Raw genomic sequence first — 20626 nt, 5'->3', positions numbered from 1 at the left:
TCCATGGAGCCCCAACTGTTTTATCTGTCATTTCTTCAATCCTTGACCACCCCTCCTCAGGTTCACCTTTGGCTGTGCTGGAGAGGCACAGTTAAAAATATCCTTTTCTCTGGTTTTCAATTCCCTCAGGAAGAATGAAAAAAGTGGTGTGTATATTCTGTACAGATTGTGCTGAAGCATAATAAAAAGTCTTGTATAAAAATGCAGTCTAAATTATATTCTCAAATTATATTAATAATACCTAAAATACTATTTTCTTAAATAATATAGAATCCACTTTGTGTAATGTCTTGAAATCTGTTAGATTCAAGGTTAACCTAGCATACTAGATGAGTTGATTTCTTCATCACTCAAATTTTATTCTCTACATTCCACTTTGTATTTATCATTTATATAAAAATTATAAATGTTAAATTAGAAAATAAATGCACTGGAGATGCTGTGATTATATGCATTTCAATGACTCACCCTGAATATATTTTTAAATTTTCATTGGGGAAAGAAAAAACGCCTAAAACTCATTATTATTCTATTAATTTGGAGTTTGCTACAATGCAACTTGATGGGGATTTTGGAGCAGTAAAAAATGTCTTATTAAACAAACTCAGATGAATATAGCTAATATGTATACTTTCTAAATGAAGTGTTTATCATAATTAATTTTTATATATGCTTCTAATTGAAAAATTATAGAAATAAAAGAAAGAATATAAAATTATGATATTTTTATATACCTAGGATATGTTTAAAATTAATAGCAAATCATTAAAATTGTACATGACTCAGGCAAATGCCTCTAAAACTCTTGTTTAACTTATTTTTATATTGTCACTTACAGTAGTTTTTATTGTTTTGTTTTCCTCTATCTTTTTTTGTTTGTTTCTTTTCATCTTGCAAAGTCCCTGTATTTTAGGTATAACTGTCTTTCTCATTTAGAAAAATTATATCACATTTTTCTCCCTTCATGCTCCATTGCTACTCATAGACAGATTTTATTTTAGATCAATCTAGGGGAACCTAGTTCCATTAATGACCTCTTCCCAAAGGTTAAAAGAGTCAATAATCAATATTTTAAATCAAGTAGGAAACATATATAATAAGAATTAAACTACATTCTAATTCTATATTATGTACAGAGAGAACTGAAGGGAACAGATAAACATGACAGTCTCAGAATTTCATTGAACCCTAAAATCAGAGCTCAAACATTTATATACATACTTGTAATCTTCAAAATTCAGGAGGGGAAAGGCAAGATATTAACATGATTTCTTCAGAATAGTTTTACAATTTCATATAAAGCTGAAATAAAATTTCTTTTATTAAGCCCAACCTTCTTGTTTTGATATATGGGAATTATAAATATAGTCTCTAAAGTTTTAAGGGACATATTAAAAATACATGGATTAACACTACCATCTTGTGTTCATTTACATTTGAATAGTGCTTCTAATGACCTTTGATATTGCACAAAATAGGACCTACATGACTTCAAGCTATTAATGAGGACCTCAAGCAAAATATCATCATTTGCTTTGGTATAACCTTTTTGTCACTATGTTGAATTTTAGAGTCAATACTTGTGGTATTTATTAATTTCTGTGTTTTTTTTGTTGTTGTTGTTGTGGTTTTGTTTTTTCCCCCCACTGCACTCTGCCTGCTTTAGCTTTGATATGGGTTCCTACAGACACAGTCACACATGCACAAATATAGACAAAGACACACCAGTACACACAGAAACAAAAAGTCACATAACACAGAGAAGAAGAGTGAAAAAAAAAATGCCCTGTTTGAAAACCAGATTAATTTTAATCTGTGGAAATGTCTTAATTTTTTGCTGGACTAATTTTTGCTTCCTTTCTTTGTTATATGTATATATTTTTTGTTAATCCTCACCTGAGGATATTTTTCCATTGATTTTTTGAGAGAGTGGAAGGCAGGGAAGGAGGGGAGACAGGGAGAGGGAGAGAGAGAGAACACTGATTGGTTCTACAATCAAAGATTGGGGACAATCTTTCTACACATATCTATCTATCTACCTATCTATCACTCTATCTCTCTATCATCTATCTCTATATATTGGTATGGTAAATGCAAATGTAAAAATATGACCCTCAGGGCAAAGCATAATTAGCTACCACCACCCTTTCTTCTATGCTTACAGGGTGCCTATTTTGTCGTTTATATTGTATTAAACGTTTTTGTCTGCTTTCACTTTATATTATAATATTCTCTAGAATATAAACTGCCTTTTTCTTTATTTAAAGTTTGTTTATTTAAAGCACAAAAATTGGTTGGCTCTCTAAATACTTGACTGAATTTCTTAAAACATTTTTGTATGAATGCTGATTAAAGTGAAAAAAATAATTTCATTACCTTAGAAAATAAAAGCATTTAGCAATAAATTAAATATAACTAAGCCAAGAATCAAAACAATGCCAATGTTTTGAATTTAAAATGTAGAAAAATAATGATTGTTTTGCCCAACTTAGAATAGAGAAGTGTACAAAACAATCATTTTGAGACATAAAAAAATACACTACAAGTAGATGTTCTTTTGTAATATGGCTGAATTTTTTTAAAGTTCATTGTTGTGTTTCATTGTTCTTTTAACAATGTGTAAAGGATTTGGAACAATCCACATCTTACTTGAAAAAATGAAGTCAAACTATTCTTTGCCTGGGAAAGAATATGAAATCCTCTAGAAAATAAGCAACATATCAAAACTGAATTTATCTAGCATTAATATTGCTAAAAAGGAAATAGTATGCATTTCTATTCCTATTAGTTTTAGTATATTTGGGTTAATGAAAAATTTTTATTTTAATTTTATGGGCAGGTTTATCCCAACTTTAAAGGACCCCACTCAACATTAAACCTGAAAATTTAAGCTATTGGTTGATATTTTGAGATGAAGGGTAAACAAAGAGAATGCATAAGCAGGTTATCAAATCTATTTTTCCATTTATAGAAATCTATCTAACAGTGATAAGAATAAACATATTAGTGTTAATAATTATGTAGCTGAACTAATTAAGATATAAAAATATTAAATTATTGGAGTCTAGAGTTGGGGCTGAGAGGTCAGCTATGATTTTTTAGAAACACTGATTTACTTAGTCATCAATGTCAAAACCCAAGAACCATTGTCAAGCTACAATAGAGACCAGTATATTCCATAACATGAGATGGCCTATGCTAATCTTTAGGAGTATGGGGAAGATAAATGATAAATAATTTCTCACATAGAGAAAACCAGTCTGATTGTTTAAATCAGACAAGAAGCAAGGTATGTTCTGCCTTGAAGCAAGGAGCATTAGATTCACATTATAATCACCTAAAAGTGTGTGTGTGTGTGTGTGTGTGTGTGTGTGTGTGTGTAGAGAGAGAAATAAAAGGAAAAGAGAGAAAATTTCTAAAGATTCTTGAAAAGCCACTCTAAGATGATAATCATATTATCCCAAGACTATAGTATGTAACCTAAAACACCTATTGTAGGATTGTCATGTGATTTATTAACTGTTACTTTGAATGTTGCCCAAGGTTAAAATGGTCATTTATATTTAAATATTTTTCAATTCAAGAAAATACTAATGTGTATGCTGAATAAATTAATTTTTCTTACCCAAATTAACTAATATATTTAAAACACTGGAATCAGAACTTCTTTTAAACAGATTGCTCTGAGGAAAACATGACTCAGAAATTTTTCAAAAAAGCACTTGCTAAAGCAAATGGGAAATCTAATTTTTAAATTAGACATTTGAGATAAAATAGCTTTTGAGAAAGAATTACTAATTTTCAAGCTACTGCGACTTTATATTGCTTTGTAAAAAATATCTCTTCATAGGTAAGCTGCAAAGGATATCTACATAAAAACAGATATATGGAAAAGAAAAAGAACTAATTTAAGTTGTTTTTAACCAAGTATTTTGACTTTTTTTTTTTTTCAAGGAAGAACCAGGCAGCAATATCCTTAATAAGATTGTAGATCTACGGTCTTAAAGAATAAGACTGTATTTGTATGCATGATATTTGGACTAGTATACCTAATGATCATTGCTATTTTAACTGAAATTATTCATAAACCAAAGGGAAAGCTTCACATAAAGCTCACAAGACAACTCCTTTAATAAACTTTCACAATTTATACTTTATCAGACAATGAATTGATATTATTCTATCCAATAAAAGCTGCCACTCGTATCCACTCACAACACTGGTCCCAATAGCGTCATGCCATCAGTGGGTGTGAGCAGGGCCTGTGCAGTCAGTGTGTGGAAGTGGCAACAGCAGGAGCGGGGCTGTTGGCAGACAGGGGACCGGGGGCCTTTGTGGCAAGGGCCATGCAGGTGTGCAGAGGATGGGCTGAGACCCACTCTTGTGCCCACAGCAGCCTCATGGGTCTCAGCCTATCCTTCGCATCCTTATCCGGCCTTTGAGCCCACAGTTTCTTTTAAGGTGCACAAATTTGTGCACTGGATCCCTAGTTGTAAATAACACTGCAATGGACATAGGGGTGCATATAGTCTTTTGAATTAGTGTTTTGGGTTTATTTGGATATGTATCCAGAAGTGGAATTGCTGGGTCAATAAGCTATTTTGAATTTTTTAATGTAATTTCATACTGCTTTCCATAGCAACTGTACCAATCTTCATTCTCACCACAGAGCATGAGGGTTCCTTTTCTCCACATCCTCACCAACACTTGTTGTTTGTTGATTTATTGACGATAGACATTCTGAGAGGTGTGAGATGATATCTCATTGTGTTTTTAATTTGCATTTTTCTAATGATTAATGATCTTGTGCATCTTTTCATATATCTATTGACCATCTTTATGTTCTCTTTGGAGAAGTGTCTATTCAGGTCCTTTGTCTATTTTTTAATTGGATTGTTTGTTTGTTTGGTGTGTGTGTGTATGTGTGTGTGTGTGTGTGTGTGTGTGTGTGTGTGTGTGTGTTGAGTTTTGTATTTGTTTACAGATTTGGATATTAAGCTCTTATTAGATGTATCAGGGCATATTTTCTCTCATTTAGTGGGCTGTATTTAATTTCGCTGGTTGTTTCCCTTGCTATGCAAAAGCTATTTAGTTTGATGTTTATTTTTTGTTTTGTTTTGTTTCCCTTGCCGGAAGTGATACAGTAGAAAAAAATATTGCTATGAGAAATGTCAATATTTAAATGTTAGACTCAAAACCAGTAACATTCTTAATTACATTTTCTTCAAGAATGTTTATGCTTTTGAGTCTAACATTTAAATCTTTAACCAATTTTGAATTTATTCCTGTACATGGTGTAAAAAAGGTGGTCTATTTTCAGTTTTTGTATATATCTTTATAATTTATTGAATAGATTATATTTATTGTATTTTTTGCCTCCTTTATCAAATATAAATTGACCATGAAGGTGTGGGATTATTTCTGAGCACTATTCTTTTTCATTGACTTATATGTCTGTTTTTATGCAAGTACCATGCTGTTTTTATTACTGTGGCCTTGTAGTATAATTTGAAGTTAGGTAGCATGATCCCTCCAACTTTTTTCTTCTTTCTCAAGATTGCTATGGCTATATGGGTTTCCATATGAAAATATGGAATATTTTATTTTGTTCTGTGAAATACATGATTGGTATCTTTATAGGAATTGCATTGAAACTATAGATACCTCTGGGTAGTATGAAATTTTAATGATGATAATTTTTCCTCTCAAGAACAGGTATATGCTTCTACTTATTTGTATCCTCTTCACTTCTTTCTTCAGTGTCTTATAATTTTCAGGCTACAGGTCTTTTATATCCTTGGTTAAACTGATTCCTGGGTATTTAAATTTTTTGAAGTAATTGTGAATGGAATTGCTTTCTTAGTTTCCCTTTCTGATAGTTCATTATTGGGGTACAAAAATACAAATGACTATTGTTTATTTATTTATTTATTTATTTGTATCCTGATACAGTACTGAATTGATTTATCCATTCTCACATTTTTCTTGTAGGTTCTTTAGGGTTTTATTTTTTATAGTATCACATCATCTGCAAATAATGACAGCTGTACTTCTTCTCTTCCAATGTGAATGGCATTTACATTCTTTATTTTGTCTAATTGCTATGGATAAGACTTCTAGTATTATGTTCAATAAGAGTGGCAAAAGCAGATATCCTTGTTTTTTCCCCCATCTTACGGGAAACATTTTTACTTTTTAAACATTGATACCTAGCTGTTTTACATCTCTTCTTCTCCTCGTCTTGATGTGGCTTCTTTATAACCTTAGTTTTAAGACATCTGTTCAGCTAGATTTAAGGCATGTCTGAATGATTATTGTTCTATAATTTAGTTGTAATTTTCATGTGGTTGTGGGAGAATGTGAGTATCACATTTATCTACTACGCCATCTTCAACATAAGCAACATTTTTATTTTTCTTCAATATTCTAATTTTAAATGCATTTGGGGAAAGGGAAAAGATAGGATGGTTACTCTAATCTTGGTAAAAGAGGGGATAAAAATATTTTTAACTGGTACAGAAAACTCAAACAGGGGAAAAATAATGAGAAAAATTATTAAGGAGAATTGCTTTAAGTTTAATTTTAGTTATATTAGATTTTATTATTCAGCAGGAAAATAAGTGGAAACTTCACAAAAGTCAGCTAAATGTCTCAGATACAAGTGTGAGGAAGATCTGCACAGCATTGATAGCTTAAGTCACTATATTGGCAAGCATTGAGAGTATTGAGTAAGAGAAAAGGACCAAAATATGATTTGGAGAAAGGAAGAATAAATAGTAATAAAGACGTGATTAGAAGATTAAAACAGAACTTGTATGCATGGCATCATAAATGACAAAAAAGAAACATGCATTAAGAAGAATGATTGTTCACTCAATAAACATGTCCTCTGCATGGAACCTATATTGAGAAAGACAAACAGATGGATAGATTAGATAGACACATAGACATGTAAATAAGTATAGACTCATAGATGGATATGCATGACACTCATTTATACTTTTCTAAATACTTGTATCATTGATATGTCTAAGTATGTGTGTGATTAATAGATTTTAAGTTGTTCCTTAGGGTTTAAAGACAGCACTTAAAATGAAAACTTCCCAAACTCATATAACTTGTTCCTTTTAACTGAATAACAATTTTACATTATCCAAAAAGCAGTTAAGAGCTATATTTTCAAACAGTGAAATGACCAATGAAAATGTTGACACAGACACAAAGAAACTAAGAATAACTGAAAGCAGATCAGATAACATCTGCTATTTCATCCATATATTTCAATGCAAAAAAAGATGCTATATCTCGTTTCTTAAAAAATACTTTTCAATGACTTACTTATTTTTTAATATTTTTCTCCCTTGATTAACTTTTGTATACTTATACCATCCTTACATTAAAAAAATAAACAAAAAACAATTGCTCTTCAAGGAAAACATTTCATTTAATTCACTGATAAATAATATTAAAAGAACAAAATGCACATATTGACTAATTTTCAAGAGTATTTGACATCTTTCTCTTTGAAAATAGTTTGGAATTAATTAAGGAGAAAGGAATTTCCACATTTTTAATAGGACTAATAATTGAAATAAAGGGGGGAATTTCTTTCAGTTTGTCAATACATGGTCTGCTTATCTTGATGTTTCCTTTTTGAAATCTTTGCTTTTGCCCACTATAATTTTTAAGGCTTCAAGGAAATACTCTTTTGTCAGAATAAAGGAATTCAAGAGGCTAATAAAAAATAATCTAATAGAATAGCATGAAATATGGTAACCCCCCATAAAACCCAGATACAAAGCCAGTCAGACAAAGACAAATACCATATGATCTCACTAATATGTGGGACCTAATAAAAAATAAACTGATGGACAAAATGGAACTGGAAGCATGGATACATGGAACAGACTGGTGGGTGTCAGGAGGGAGGGAGATGGAAGTTCTGGATAAAGAAGGTGAAGGTATTAGCTGAAGAACATATATGTATATCCCATGGCCAGGGACAATAGTTTGGTGAATGCCAAGGGGTGGGAAAGGGGTGTTGGTGGAAGTGGCAAAGGGTGGGGGGGAAGGGGCACCTGCAATTATGTCAACATTAAAATTTTCAATAAAATAGATTAAATTTTAAAATGATAATATAAAAATAAAATATGAGCATAGCAGTTCACATAACTCAACTTTCAAGTTTAAAAGTTGAAAACATACTTATTTAACACACACTGTAATGATTATGAGCAAATGAAGAAACTATTGTAGCAAAAGAATTACTAAGAGAGTTTTAAAGAGCAAAGAGAGTAGATACATTGAAAAGATAATTACATCTATTTTTCCCTCCTGCATGAGAATTAGACCTTTTAAAGCTCTGGCCCTGCTCTGAAGGGAAGAATGTCAACTCTGATTTTAGACAACTTTTCTATATTAAATTGCTTCTGGATTGAGAGGAGTGTTAATATGTGATAGGAAACCATAGCTTTGAGCTTAGTATAGTGACTCTTTAACTTTAATGAATCTGAAAGTTATACCTATATGCTGATTGCAAGAAACACTGGTTCTTCTGGGGCAGAAGTTTCCATCCCCAAGTTTTGTAGATCTTCTAAGCCATTATCTAGGCAGTGATTCTTAATTGGGTATAATTTTGCCTATTGGGGGACATTTGGCAGTGTCTTGAGACATTTTTATTGTTATGACATGGCAGAAGGGTCATCAATATTGATGTCTCAAAATTAAAGACCAAGGATGTCTCTAATACCCTAAAATTAGTAGGTCAAAACACCAAACACACACACACACACACACACACACACACACGCACACACACACACACAAAATATATATATATATATATATATATATATATATATATATATATATATTTATATATAAATAAAATTACATTTTTGGCAGAATAAGATTTGGGGGGAGTTTGTTCTATCCATTTGGGATATTTAGCAGCATCACTGTTATCTACACACTGGAAGCCAGTAGCGCCTCTCCTCCTCCCATTATGATAATCACAAATATTTTCAGAATTTTCAAGTGTCCCCAGGAGTGGGAGTGGGAGGCAAGCTGTCAATCTGTGGTTCCCGTCTCTTATATTTAAACGGATTTGATGCCACATGTGCCTATTGTAGGCCCATGAGTTTGAATGTAGTTGAACTTAGGAAGACCCTCCAGTAAGTTAGAGAGGAGTTCACTACCAGGTTAAAATGTATTAACACACTATAATATAATAAAATCTATAATAATATAGGAAAAACAAAAATCTATGGCTTGTATTAAATATAAAACAAAATCAATGAAGATGTAATTGCTAACAATAAGATAGAATTTTATATAATCAATGCTTGCAAGTAAATTAGACACTGGTAGATGTGTATATCCAGCCTGAGAAACAGGAAGTCAAGTGCTTCTTTCCCAACAGTGGTCTGATTTCTCACCTTGTGATTTGATTTTCTCAGACATTGACTGAAGTTCCTTTATGATATTTGATTTCTTACATTGCTATCTAACTTCTGAACTGCATTATTTTCTTAACCAGAGACCCACTCTTGTAAATATTTTGTATCTTCTTCTGTACTAAGCATTCTATTGGTAGTATATTTAACATAAATTGATAGAATTATAGGTGCATTCATGGGATAACTGAGTGGACAGATTATTATGGTCTCTGAATGCATAATAATCTGGCCACTCAGTGTGTGTGTGTGTGTGTGTGTGTGTGTGTGTGTGTGTTGCATGGGTGAGGTCTGGCCAGCCTGGCCAGGGGGAGAGGACATGGGCGGTTGGCCAGCCTGCCTGCTGGTCGAACTCCTGGTCATGGAGACAATTTGCATATTAGCCTTGTATTATATCGGATGTACACTGAGTGGCCAGATTATTATTCGTTCAGAGATCATAATAATCTGGCCACTCAGTGTATATAAAAGCCTAAGTGACCTTTAAGAAGGAATGGCCTGAACAACCAGACACTGTGACATGCACAGGCCACCAGGAGGCAGATGCTCAACACAAGAGTTGACCCCAGCCTGCAGGCCTCAATTGCCAGATGGGGCCTGCCGGCCAACCTCACAGTCCCTCCAGGCCCTTAGTGCCTGATTAGGGCCAGGCCCCAGGCTAGGATGGGGAACTGGGAGTTGGGGTGGTGGATGTGGCCCCTTTCCAAGGGGGATGCTGAGGGACAGCTCCCTACTCAGGGCCAGTGGCCAATCTCCTGAGTCTCTCCCCCTGGCCAGCAGGCTCTGATTGCTCAATCAGGGTCAGGTCCTGGGTTGAGATAGGAACAAGGGGTAGTGGGTGGGTGGTGGTGACCAACTTCCCACAGCATGTGGGTGGGGATTGTGACCTCTTGCAGGCTACCTAGAGATGGGGGTGATGGGAACAATGAGAATGCGGGGTGTCCACCAAGCTCAATCCCACTTTCCCTGCTACCCTCCTTTAGGACACTAAAGCTCACGAGCCAGAGAAAGCCCCATGCTCAGATGCCAGGTGCCCCCAAGGAGCCTGGCCCATACTAGCGCAGCCTTTACTGAGCGAGCCTGGCCACAGCCACCAGTACCTCAGGGGGCGGTCAGGTTCCCTGTCGGTTCACACAGGAGCCAGTCTGCAAGGCCAGCAGGGAGAGAGCAAGCCGCCTGCCTGGCTTCTGAGCTGGGCCGCTGGGTGGACCAAAGGCCCATGTTGCGCCCCCACTCCGCAGCATCCAGCAGAGCTCACCGCATCTCCGTGAGGAGACTCGGCACTGTGACTCAGGCGGAGGGGTTATGTGGGAGCCTGGTGGTCCAGGTGCTTTTCCATGCCAAACGCTTGTGCATTAATCACTCACCAGGTCTAGGGACCACACCCATGCATGAATTTTGAGCACTGTGCCTCTAGTAGTACTGTAAATCTCTATATGTGATTATTTTTAATTGTTTATTATTTTTTAATAGAAAAAGAGCACAGTATTCAGGAAATGATTCAATTCCATATATGAGAAGAATGCATTTATTTTTGATTTAGAGATAAATCCCTCTTTAACTAAAAAAGTTTAACAAGGCACAGAATTTTTATATTTTAAAAAATAATTTTTATATTTACATGTTTATGTTTACCTCTTTTAAAGAATGTTTTTCCATAAAGTGAGAAAGAAATTAGGAAAGAAAAACACCTTAGGAAAAGAGGCTGCATAAGCTTTCTTTTTTAAAATAAATATATTTTATTGATTTTTTTTACAGAGAGGAAGAGAGAGGGATAGAGAGTTAGAAACATCGATGAGAGAGAATCAGTGATCAGCTGCCTCCTGCACACCCCCTACTGGGTATGTGCCCGCAAACAAGGCACATGCCCTTGACTAGAATCCAACCCAGGACCTTCCAGTCTGCAGACCGATGCTCTATCCACTGAGCCAAACCGGTTTTGGCTGCATAAGCTTTCTTCATTCAAAATACATTTAATTTGATTATATAACTAAAGGTTTCAAGGGGAAATATTGTTTTTATTATTATAGAAATGCTATAATCATGCACTTGAATTTATTTATTTTTTTAATATATACTTTATTGATTTTTTACAGAGGAAGGGACAGGGATAAAGAGCCAGAAACATAAATGAGAAAAATTCTGATCAGCTGACTCCTGCACACCCCCTACTAGGGATGTGCCCGCAACCAGAGTACATGCCCTTGACCAGAATCAAACCTGAGACCCTTCAATCCTCAGGCTGATGCTCTATCCACTGAGCCAAATCCCCTAGGGCTGAATTTATTTCTGTACAACAGAGAGGGGCAGAAGTACTTAGATGACAACATCAATAAGCAGAGGATTGGCTGGGTTAAGTTTTCAACTCTTTTAATCATTTTGTTAAAACCAGCTGGCCCTCTCCCATTTCTCTGCATAGATGCTAAAAATAAAACTTTCAATGAATAATTTTTTTCGAAACATTAAACTATGTTTGTATCTGCATTATGAAAGCAACAGAGATAGAAGCAGGAAAAAACTACATTCATTTTCTTTACATGATCCATATATTTGATGAACAGATCTTTCAAGTCATTCTGGGTTCATTTGCTCAATAATGATATCCTGTCTGTGTTATACACCAGGAAGGTTTTTAGAAATGGAAATTTTCTATTTTCTTTGACAATTTTCTTAGATGGTTCTCTATCCTGCTATTGATATGTTCTCTGGGAGAGTGAAAAATCAGGGAGAAAGGACATTGCCCAGGGTAGCAGGAACAGCTTAGCTGTTGTAAATTTATCCCAAAGATGTTCTATAAAATAACAAATATAACTGGGAAGTTAAATTTTCAATTATTTCAGAAGAAATATAAAAGTTAAATGTTTAAACAGATCTGCTTTCAAGTGGCTTCATTATGTTTCCTCATTAAATTGCTGGAAAATGAGGTAAGACAATATTTATATGTCTGATTCACTTGAAATAAAAATTCCAAAGTTTATTTATAAAGCTCATAATATATACCATCTTATAAGAATAATTTTTTTAAGAAAAGATCTTAACTCTTTGGAGGAAGGGGAGGTCAGATGGGAGAAAATAATATTAATATTTTCAAAATATTAACACTGCTTCAGGGTTCAGTTGATTTATGTTCTAATAACTTCTGCAAACAACAAAATAATGGGGCTGGGCCATTTAATTTAAATAAAGAAACTGTGCAATAAATGCTGAATTCTAGTTAATATTCATTAATGTTAATATATGAACAGTGAATGCTTAAAATATTATTTTTGAGTGAACTTAACAGCTTTCATCAACCTACATTCTAGTCAAGTATATTACAAAGCTTTGCAATCCTATCTAATAAAAGCCTAATATGCAAATTGACTGAACTGCTGAATGACAGGTGGAATGACCAGTCACTATGATGCACACTGACCACCAGGGGAAAGACACCCAAAGCAGGAACTGCCCCCAGCCCACAGGCCTCAGGCCAGCCATGGTGGGTGCCAGTGGGGGCCCCTGATCTCCAGCACAAATTTCATGCACTGGGCCTCTAGTGATAAAATAAAATTACTAATTTCTTGCCAAGTAAATTTAAGCTTTAAGTTTCTCCTCAATGCTGAAACCCTGAAAATGGGTCAGTTAATTGAGAATCTATCAATCTGACAAACGTTGTGGTGCTAGAAATGTAATAGTAGCTTTGGCTCATAAAGAGTTTAAATTATAGTAGGAATGGATCAACAATCTTTACCAAACAAAACAAAACAAAAAAAAAAACAAACAAAAAAAACACACAAAAAAAAACAACAGTAAAGAGGGTATTGGAATAATGATTCACCAGTAAGAAGATGGGTTCCTTACATTAAAATATAGCAGAATCTATATAAATAAAATGATAATCATAATGATTTCCATTTTGCTTGATATGATAAACATAACATCTAGTGACTTTGTAAATGTATCTTATTTATTTATTTTAATATATATTTTATTGATTTCAGAGAGGAAGGGAGAGGGGAGAGAGATAGAAACATCGATGAGAGAGAATCATTGATCGGCTGCCTCCTGCAAGCTCCACACTGGGGATTGTGCCTGTATTCCAGGCATATGCCTTGGCCAAGAATTGAACCTTGACTTCTTGGTTCATAGGTAGATGCTCAACCACTGAGCTAAGCCAGTCTGGCACAAATTTATTTTAAATAAATACTATTTGAAAATAGGAAACAATTTTTTTTTTGAAACAGGAAAACTAAAGTTTAGAGATATTAAGATATTTGCCAAGGGCTACATACAGAGTATTAAATTAATTAAACAAGGAGGCCATTAAACTAAGGTGGCTATAGTACTGTTGGAGACTATCTAAGCAAACCAAACTCTAGACATGCAAATGCCTCAAAGTTATAAAATTAAAACCTAAGGACAACTAATCATAAATTGCCACTTAGACTTTAAATTATAGCCAATTCATAATCTCCTTCCTTTGCTTCTGCCTTTTCTCTATAAAAAACTCTCCCAAAGCTTCTATGGGTACACTTAAAAAATTTGGTGCTACCAATTAAAAAGGATTTTTTCTCTTAAAACTTTTAATATACCTAGTTTATCTTTTAACAATAGTAATGGATAACAAAAGCTAGGATACTCTGGGTTAAACAATATGCTTTAAATAAATGCTCTCTTCAAAATTATCATCCTGATAAAGGCATTGACTAAAAACTCATAATGCAGTCATTAACTTTTTATGTTAAAATAACCTTGAACTTAAACCATTTATGTATCTGAATTAGTCTTTTGAATAACCTCAAGTATAAGTTTCATAATTTTGAACATGAATTTTTGTTATGGGTGTAAACAAAAATCTGTCAGATTCAGATCATTTTGGAGAAAAAAGTAAATCCTATTAGATAAAAGCTTGGTATAAAACTATACAATTATTAAAAGTATTTGTACAACTTAAATGAACTTCATAGGCAAAATTTCAAGATAATTTTGAGGATGGCAACAGTGAAATAATAACCAATGATTTTGAAAGAAGTGTATCACCTAACATGAATATTCAAAATGAAGTCTCCTTTGAAGTTCTACAATGTGTAGTGTAGACTAAACACGAACACGGACAGAACTATCAAGAAGAGCACTTCTCAGCCACCAATAGATACCTGAAGAGGTGGAACTTAATCACAACTGAAGAGGAATTTGGCTTAAGAGGTAAAACCTAATTACCCTGATTGTGAGGTTGAGAAAGAATGGGCTGACTTACTATGGAGAATAGGAAGTACTTCTGCAAAGTAGGGCTTTCCAGGCTACTGACCTGAAAGTCATGTTATTGTTCTGCTAATAAATGAAATTCTTGTCCATTCGCTTATAAATTTCTTTGGATAGCCTTTAATATATTTTTGTATGAATATGACAAATTGTTCCCTTATTTCCTATTTTCTCAATAGCTGTCTTGTCTCTTTTATAACTTTTGATTAATCTCTAGCTACACTGATATTTTTAGAGCAATTTTCCTTCTTAAAAGTCCAAAAAGTAGTTATATTTGTTCAATACAGTCATTCTATATATCTGGACACTATGGAAAATTATTCAGTAATTTATCTAAAATAATGAGCATGTATGTTACCATTCATCCAAATCTGATTTTAATACTTTTTAAAAATAAGGCTTATGATAGTCTGCTTTGGTTGAACACTCATTTTGATTGAAATAAATTAGTGTGCATTCATCACTAGATTTCTTGAGACAGAGTAAGCAATAAAGTCCTGATGTACGGTTCCCTAATCTTCATCCAATTTGGTCTTGCTTTAGAAAAAAGTAAAGAACATGGGCTTATCAATAGCCTTGATTAGTTCTTTCATGAGAGTTCATTTGGAAAATAAAAGTTGTAAGTGGGGCATGAAATCTCATTTGGAGATGGCTGAAAGTATTTTACTTAATACAATTGAACACTATAATCTCTATTTGATTTTTAGTTTGTATTTTATATCTCATAACAGAAATATTTCATCTTTAATTGTAGGTGACAAAAATGTTCATATCCTATCTAATAAAAGAGTAATATGCAAATTGACCATACCTCTGCTACACTCACAAGCCACCCATCAGCCAATCAGGAGTGAGTATGCAAATCAATCCAACCAAGATAGTTGCTGCCATGGAGCTTCATCAAGCAGAAGGCTTGGATTTCCCTAGCAACTGAGGAAGCCAAGCTTCCCTGCCTCCCTGGCCCGCCCAGGTCTACACTCAAAGCTACAAAGTTTCAATTATAGAAGATAAATGAATTCCAACAAAAATGGCAGTAGCCATGGAACTGGAGAGAGCAGAAAGCTTGAGTTGCCTAGCTTTCTGCACACCCTGGTAAGCCCAGGCCTCCACTCAAAGCTACAGTTTTAATTATAGAAGATAAATAAATCCCAGATATCAGGGCCTCTGCTTGGGATGCTGGAGGGGCATGGCCAGCTGCAAGCCACCAAAGGCCCCTCACCTAGGCTGCCCCACATCCCAAGGGAACCCCCACTCTGATCTAGGACTCCCTTTAGGGCAAACCAGCTGGCCCTCACCCATGCAAAAGGCCTCTATCCTATCTAATAAAAGAATAAATGCAAATTGACCATCACTCCAACACATAAGATGGCTGCCCTCATGTGGTCAAAGATGGATGCCCCTATGTGTACACAAGATGGCGGTGACAAGATGGCTAATCGGGGCAGGTAGTTGGGAGGGACCAGGTCTGAAAAGGAGGGCAGTTGTGCGCAAACAGGCCTGCAGGGAAGGGAGGTTGGGGGGTGGGGGGACCCAGGCCTGCAGGGGAGAGCAGTTAAAGGCAAATAGGCTGTCAGGGGAGCAGTTAGGCATCAATCAGGCTGTCAGGGGAGTGTTTAGGGGGTGATCAGGCTGGCAGGCAGAAGCAGTTAGGGGCAATCAGGAAGGCAGGCAGGCGAGCAGTTGGAGCCAGCAGTCTTGGATTATGAGACGTATGTCCGACTGCCCGTTTAGGCCTGATCCTACTTGGATTCTGCCTAAATGGGCAGTTGGTCATCCCTCGAAAGGTACCTGACTGGAGATGGTGCAGGTTGGGCTGAGGGACACATACCCTGTGCACGAATTTCATGCACTTGGCCTCTAGTATATAATAAAGCTTTAACAATGAAAGTGACATTATGCCATATATATATATATATATATATATATATATATATATATATATATATATATCTTTTTCAACTGATTTTCAAAGAAAGTACTTTAAATTATACTCTTTATTAAAACATTTTACTAGTGCTTTGAGGTAAAATCCTGTAAAGGATAGATTTTATTAAAAATAAAATAATATAGTTTATGAAATTAAAATTATAGTATACATGACTATAAATAAATGTATATAATACAAATAGAAATATAAAAAATCAACAAGTATTAGGACAAAAAGCATATCTTCTGCTTTATAAAAATGAACAGTGTGAATAAGCATTTAATAATTTAAATTATTTCATTTTGGTGATAAAACTTTCTGAAGAGATTATAAAATGGTATAAAATACCTCTAGCCATTTTTCAATTGCTTCATTTTCTATACATTTTAAGAGGAGAATTAAGACAAAATATAATTTTTACAATTTTAATAAAATGATTGCTTTATAATTTTAATACAACATTAGCTAAGAACAAATCTCATTAGGAGATTTTGAACAGGAAAATAAATGGACTATTCCGTTATTTATATCATATCTATCATCTATGTATCTATCTATCTATCTATCTATCTACCTACCTACCTATCTATCATTTAGGATACAGATCCTATTACCTATATTAAATGAAATAGACTTTGTCTATTGATGCCTTTCAGTTAATTACATCTTTGTAATACTAGAGACAATTGTGCCAATATATATTGTCTTCTATTGAACTTTAAAATCTTGAGCTGAACTTAACATTTTCCATGGGACTTACTAAGAAGAAAAAGAGAAAAAGGGAATTTAACACTCCAATAGAATTTGGGATATTTGTATATTTTATGGAGATTAGAGATACTGGTTCTTGAATCTTTAATTCTAAATTCCCCCGAGCCACTAGGTTCCACAGCTTTTATTTCTGTCAGTGCTTTCAAAAAGAGGTGTGTGCAGAGTGAAAACTAATTTCCCTAATAGCTTTAGAAACACTGAAGTGTTCTTAATAACTCTGGAGGGAACACAAAATCCTGTGATTACCAAGAAGAGTAAAGTTTCCCAAATTCTATCCATTTCTCTATGGTCAGTTGAGGGTGTGACTTATTTTTAGATAATTGAGGCAAGGTTTCTGTTTTTATAATTCTTTTTCTCCATCCATGAACTTGTTGCATGAGTATTAAGGCCAGCCAGTGAGGCAAAAAGAAATAGTTATTTTGCAAAATGAAACCTGCCATTTAAAAGCCGCAATATTTGGATAAAAAAATAGCAATCAATTGGAAATCAGCCAAGGTACTTGACAAATAAGTTTGCTTATTTATAGGAGTTTCTACAAAATAGGAAAAGGGAATGGTTAGACAGCTTTAGAACCTTGCTCCTCATATGCCACTCACCTACCTCATACATAAATGCATTTGCTGTTATCAGTCCAAAACATATTTCAATTATTTTTTTTCAATTTTTTTATTGATTAAGGTATTACATGTGTCCATATCTCCCCATTGCCTCCCCACTCCACTCCCATACATGCTCTAGTCCCCCATTGTCTTGCGTCCATTGCTTGTGCTTATATGCATGCATGTAAGTCCTTTGGTTGATCTCTTACCTCCCCCTCCCTCCCAGACATCCTGCTATAATTTAATAGTCTGTTCGATGATTCTCTGCCTCTGTATATATCTTTTTATTCATCAGGTAATAATCTTATTTATTATCCATAAATGAGTGAGATCATGTGGTATTTAACTTTCACTGACTGGCTTATTACACTTAGCATAATGCTCTCCAGTTCCATCCATTCTGCTGCAAATGGTAAGAATTCCTTCTTTTTTAAAGCAGCATAGTATCTCATTGTGTAGATGTATCATAGTTTTCTTTTAAATTTAAAGCCAGTTAATTCAATCTGTCAATGTCCTTAAGTCTAATATAAAAATAGTCATAAATCCTTTTCTCTCTCTCCATTTTCTGAGTTACAGAAGAACCACAGAAAGAAACCAACATTGTTATTTATTGAAGTGCGCAATTTCATCTAATTCATTATTTTCATGAGGACTTTGCCACTATGTACTTAACAAATAGTTCATCAATTAAAATTTATAGCAGCACTACTGGAATTTGAACAGACTGGGTTCAGTTTGCTTTTTCTCTTTCAGCTTTATCCACACCACTTGCCACCAAAATTATTGGGGCATCCTCTAATAATCCATCAACAGTTGGACATCCTTATTCTTTTTAGGAACTTTAATACTAAAAACAAATGCAAAGCACATAAAGTCTATAATATTTTTGTTAGAACTATTAGAGTGATTTCAATAAAAAATAGTTAAAATCTATCTTCAAATCACACAATTAAATAATACCTGTTAAGAAAGGCAACCAAAATTTCAGCACAAAATATCTGCCTGAATGATCTCAATATTATTAGATAATTATGCAATCTACACTTACAACTTCAGATATGCAAATATAGCATTTCAATGATTAGGTCTGCACAATTTAAACAAAGGGATGCCTTGAAATAAGTGAATAATTTGGGCAAAGAGCACACAATTGCCTGAAGTAGAAACATGAACTGAGAAAACAAGAGTATTATAATTTGAATTAGCAATTACTGGTACTTCCAGTCTTCATTTCAGTATGCATGGCCAGTTTTTAACTATTAGGTTTGTTGATTTTTTGGCATTAACCAACCACATAAAATCATTATAATCACCACATACACACATACACACTAATACAATTCTTATCTATTAGTTGTAGTAACTGAGGTAATAGGTAGACTTAATAAAAATTATAGTTTAAATTTGGTAGCAATAATGTATAAATATTTTATTTTGAACCAATTCCAACAATCACTGAATTTTTACTAGTAGAAGATTACATTTGTTGCCTTGCCTCCCAATAGAAACACATAGAAAAATTGTACTTACACTGAACAATGAGCTGCACCAAAGCTTCTCTTGGTTTCACATTAAATCCATTGTATTGGCTGGTCTGACATCTGTACGTTCCTGACATTTCCCTAGATACATTCACAATCCTCAGTGTTCCATCATAACTCTCCATTTGCATTGACCCATCAGGCATTGCAACTTCTTTATCTGCTCTAGACCAAAGGATGATGGGTTTAGGTTTTCCAGTTACTTGACACTGTAGTTCTATTGTGTCTCCTTCTCTGGTGACCAAAGGTGATTTTTCCTGTGGAACAGTCAGATTGGGTGGAACTTGAAATGGGAAAAAGAAAATTTTTCAAGGTTAGTATAAACTGGTAAAGCATATTCAAACACAGAAAATCATAAGAAAACAATTTCTGCTGGTTGAAGATGTGTGACAATTCAGATGACAAACATTACAGAAATCTTTGGACTAGGTGGTAAACACCATCAGTTGAAATTATTCTGATTTGTTTTTATAGAACTCTCTTGAGTGAGGTCTTCCAACAGTAGCAAAATAAATAAAGCATTAAGTTATGCTTAAAATGGTCAACATAAGAAAAATCTATTCAATGACTTGTCATTATCAACCATTAATTGGGCACTTAACATTTGTATTTCACAAAAGAATGATCCTGCCTTCTGAGGGTTCACGTTTTCAGTTTTCCTATGATGTTATCTCTTACCCAAGGATGGTATAAGAAAGGGTATGGTATATTGTAGATTTAGCAGGCACAGTAAACACAAGTAGTAGGAAAGGGAAAAGAAGAACCTTTGTTATACAATTAGAAGTTTTGACTGGTTTAGAAAACCTTGCCAAATTGCTAAGGTTTAAGGTTTGCTTTTTCCCTTATGGACATGAGATGGAACAATTCACTACAATACCACACTGTAAATCCACTATATTTTTCTCTTTTGAATTTCTAATATTTTTGAGATTTGAATTTCCCCATATACTTTCATTTTAAGACACCTTAAGATCACTGTAGTTTGTCACACTGTTGCCACTATTTTGGTAATATTAATTTTAAGTATATTTTCAAAAGTAAATTTTAATAATATAAGAATTGCAATTTTTGAAGTTAAGCTAATTTCTGATT

General features: G+C 34.1%; 1 protein-coding gene across 2 annotated transcripts in view; it reads right to left on the bottom strand.

Moving 5' to 3' along the window:
- The window catches only part of MDGA2 (MAM domain containing glycosylphosphatidylinositol anchor 2), an 865112-nt gene that overhangs the window by 181761 nt on the left and 662725 nt on the right, over window positions 1-20626 (bottom strand). For both annotated transcript variants that reach the window (XM_084885031.1, XM_084885032.1), the window contains exon 8: window positions 19524-19817. In XM_084885031.1, coding sequence (XP_084741157.1) covers window positions 19524-19817 — 294 coding nt within the window. The remainder of the gene's footprint in view (window positions 1-19523; window positions 19818-20626) is intronic.

The sequence above is a fragment of the Pipistrellus hanaki genome (assembly GCF_964339955.1).
Source record: "Pipistrellus hanaki genome assembly, chromosome: 1".
NCBI lineage: Eukaryota > Metazoa > Chordata > Mammalia > Chiroptera > Vespertilionidae > Pipistrellus > Pipistrellus hanaki.
This window is presented reverse-complemented; position numbering and strand designations above follow the sequence as displayed.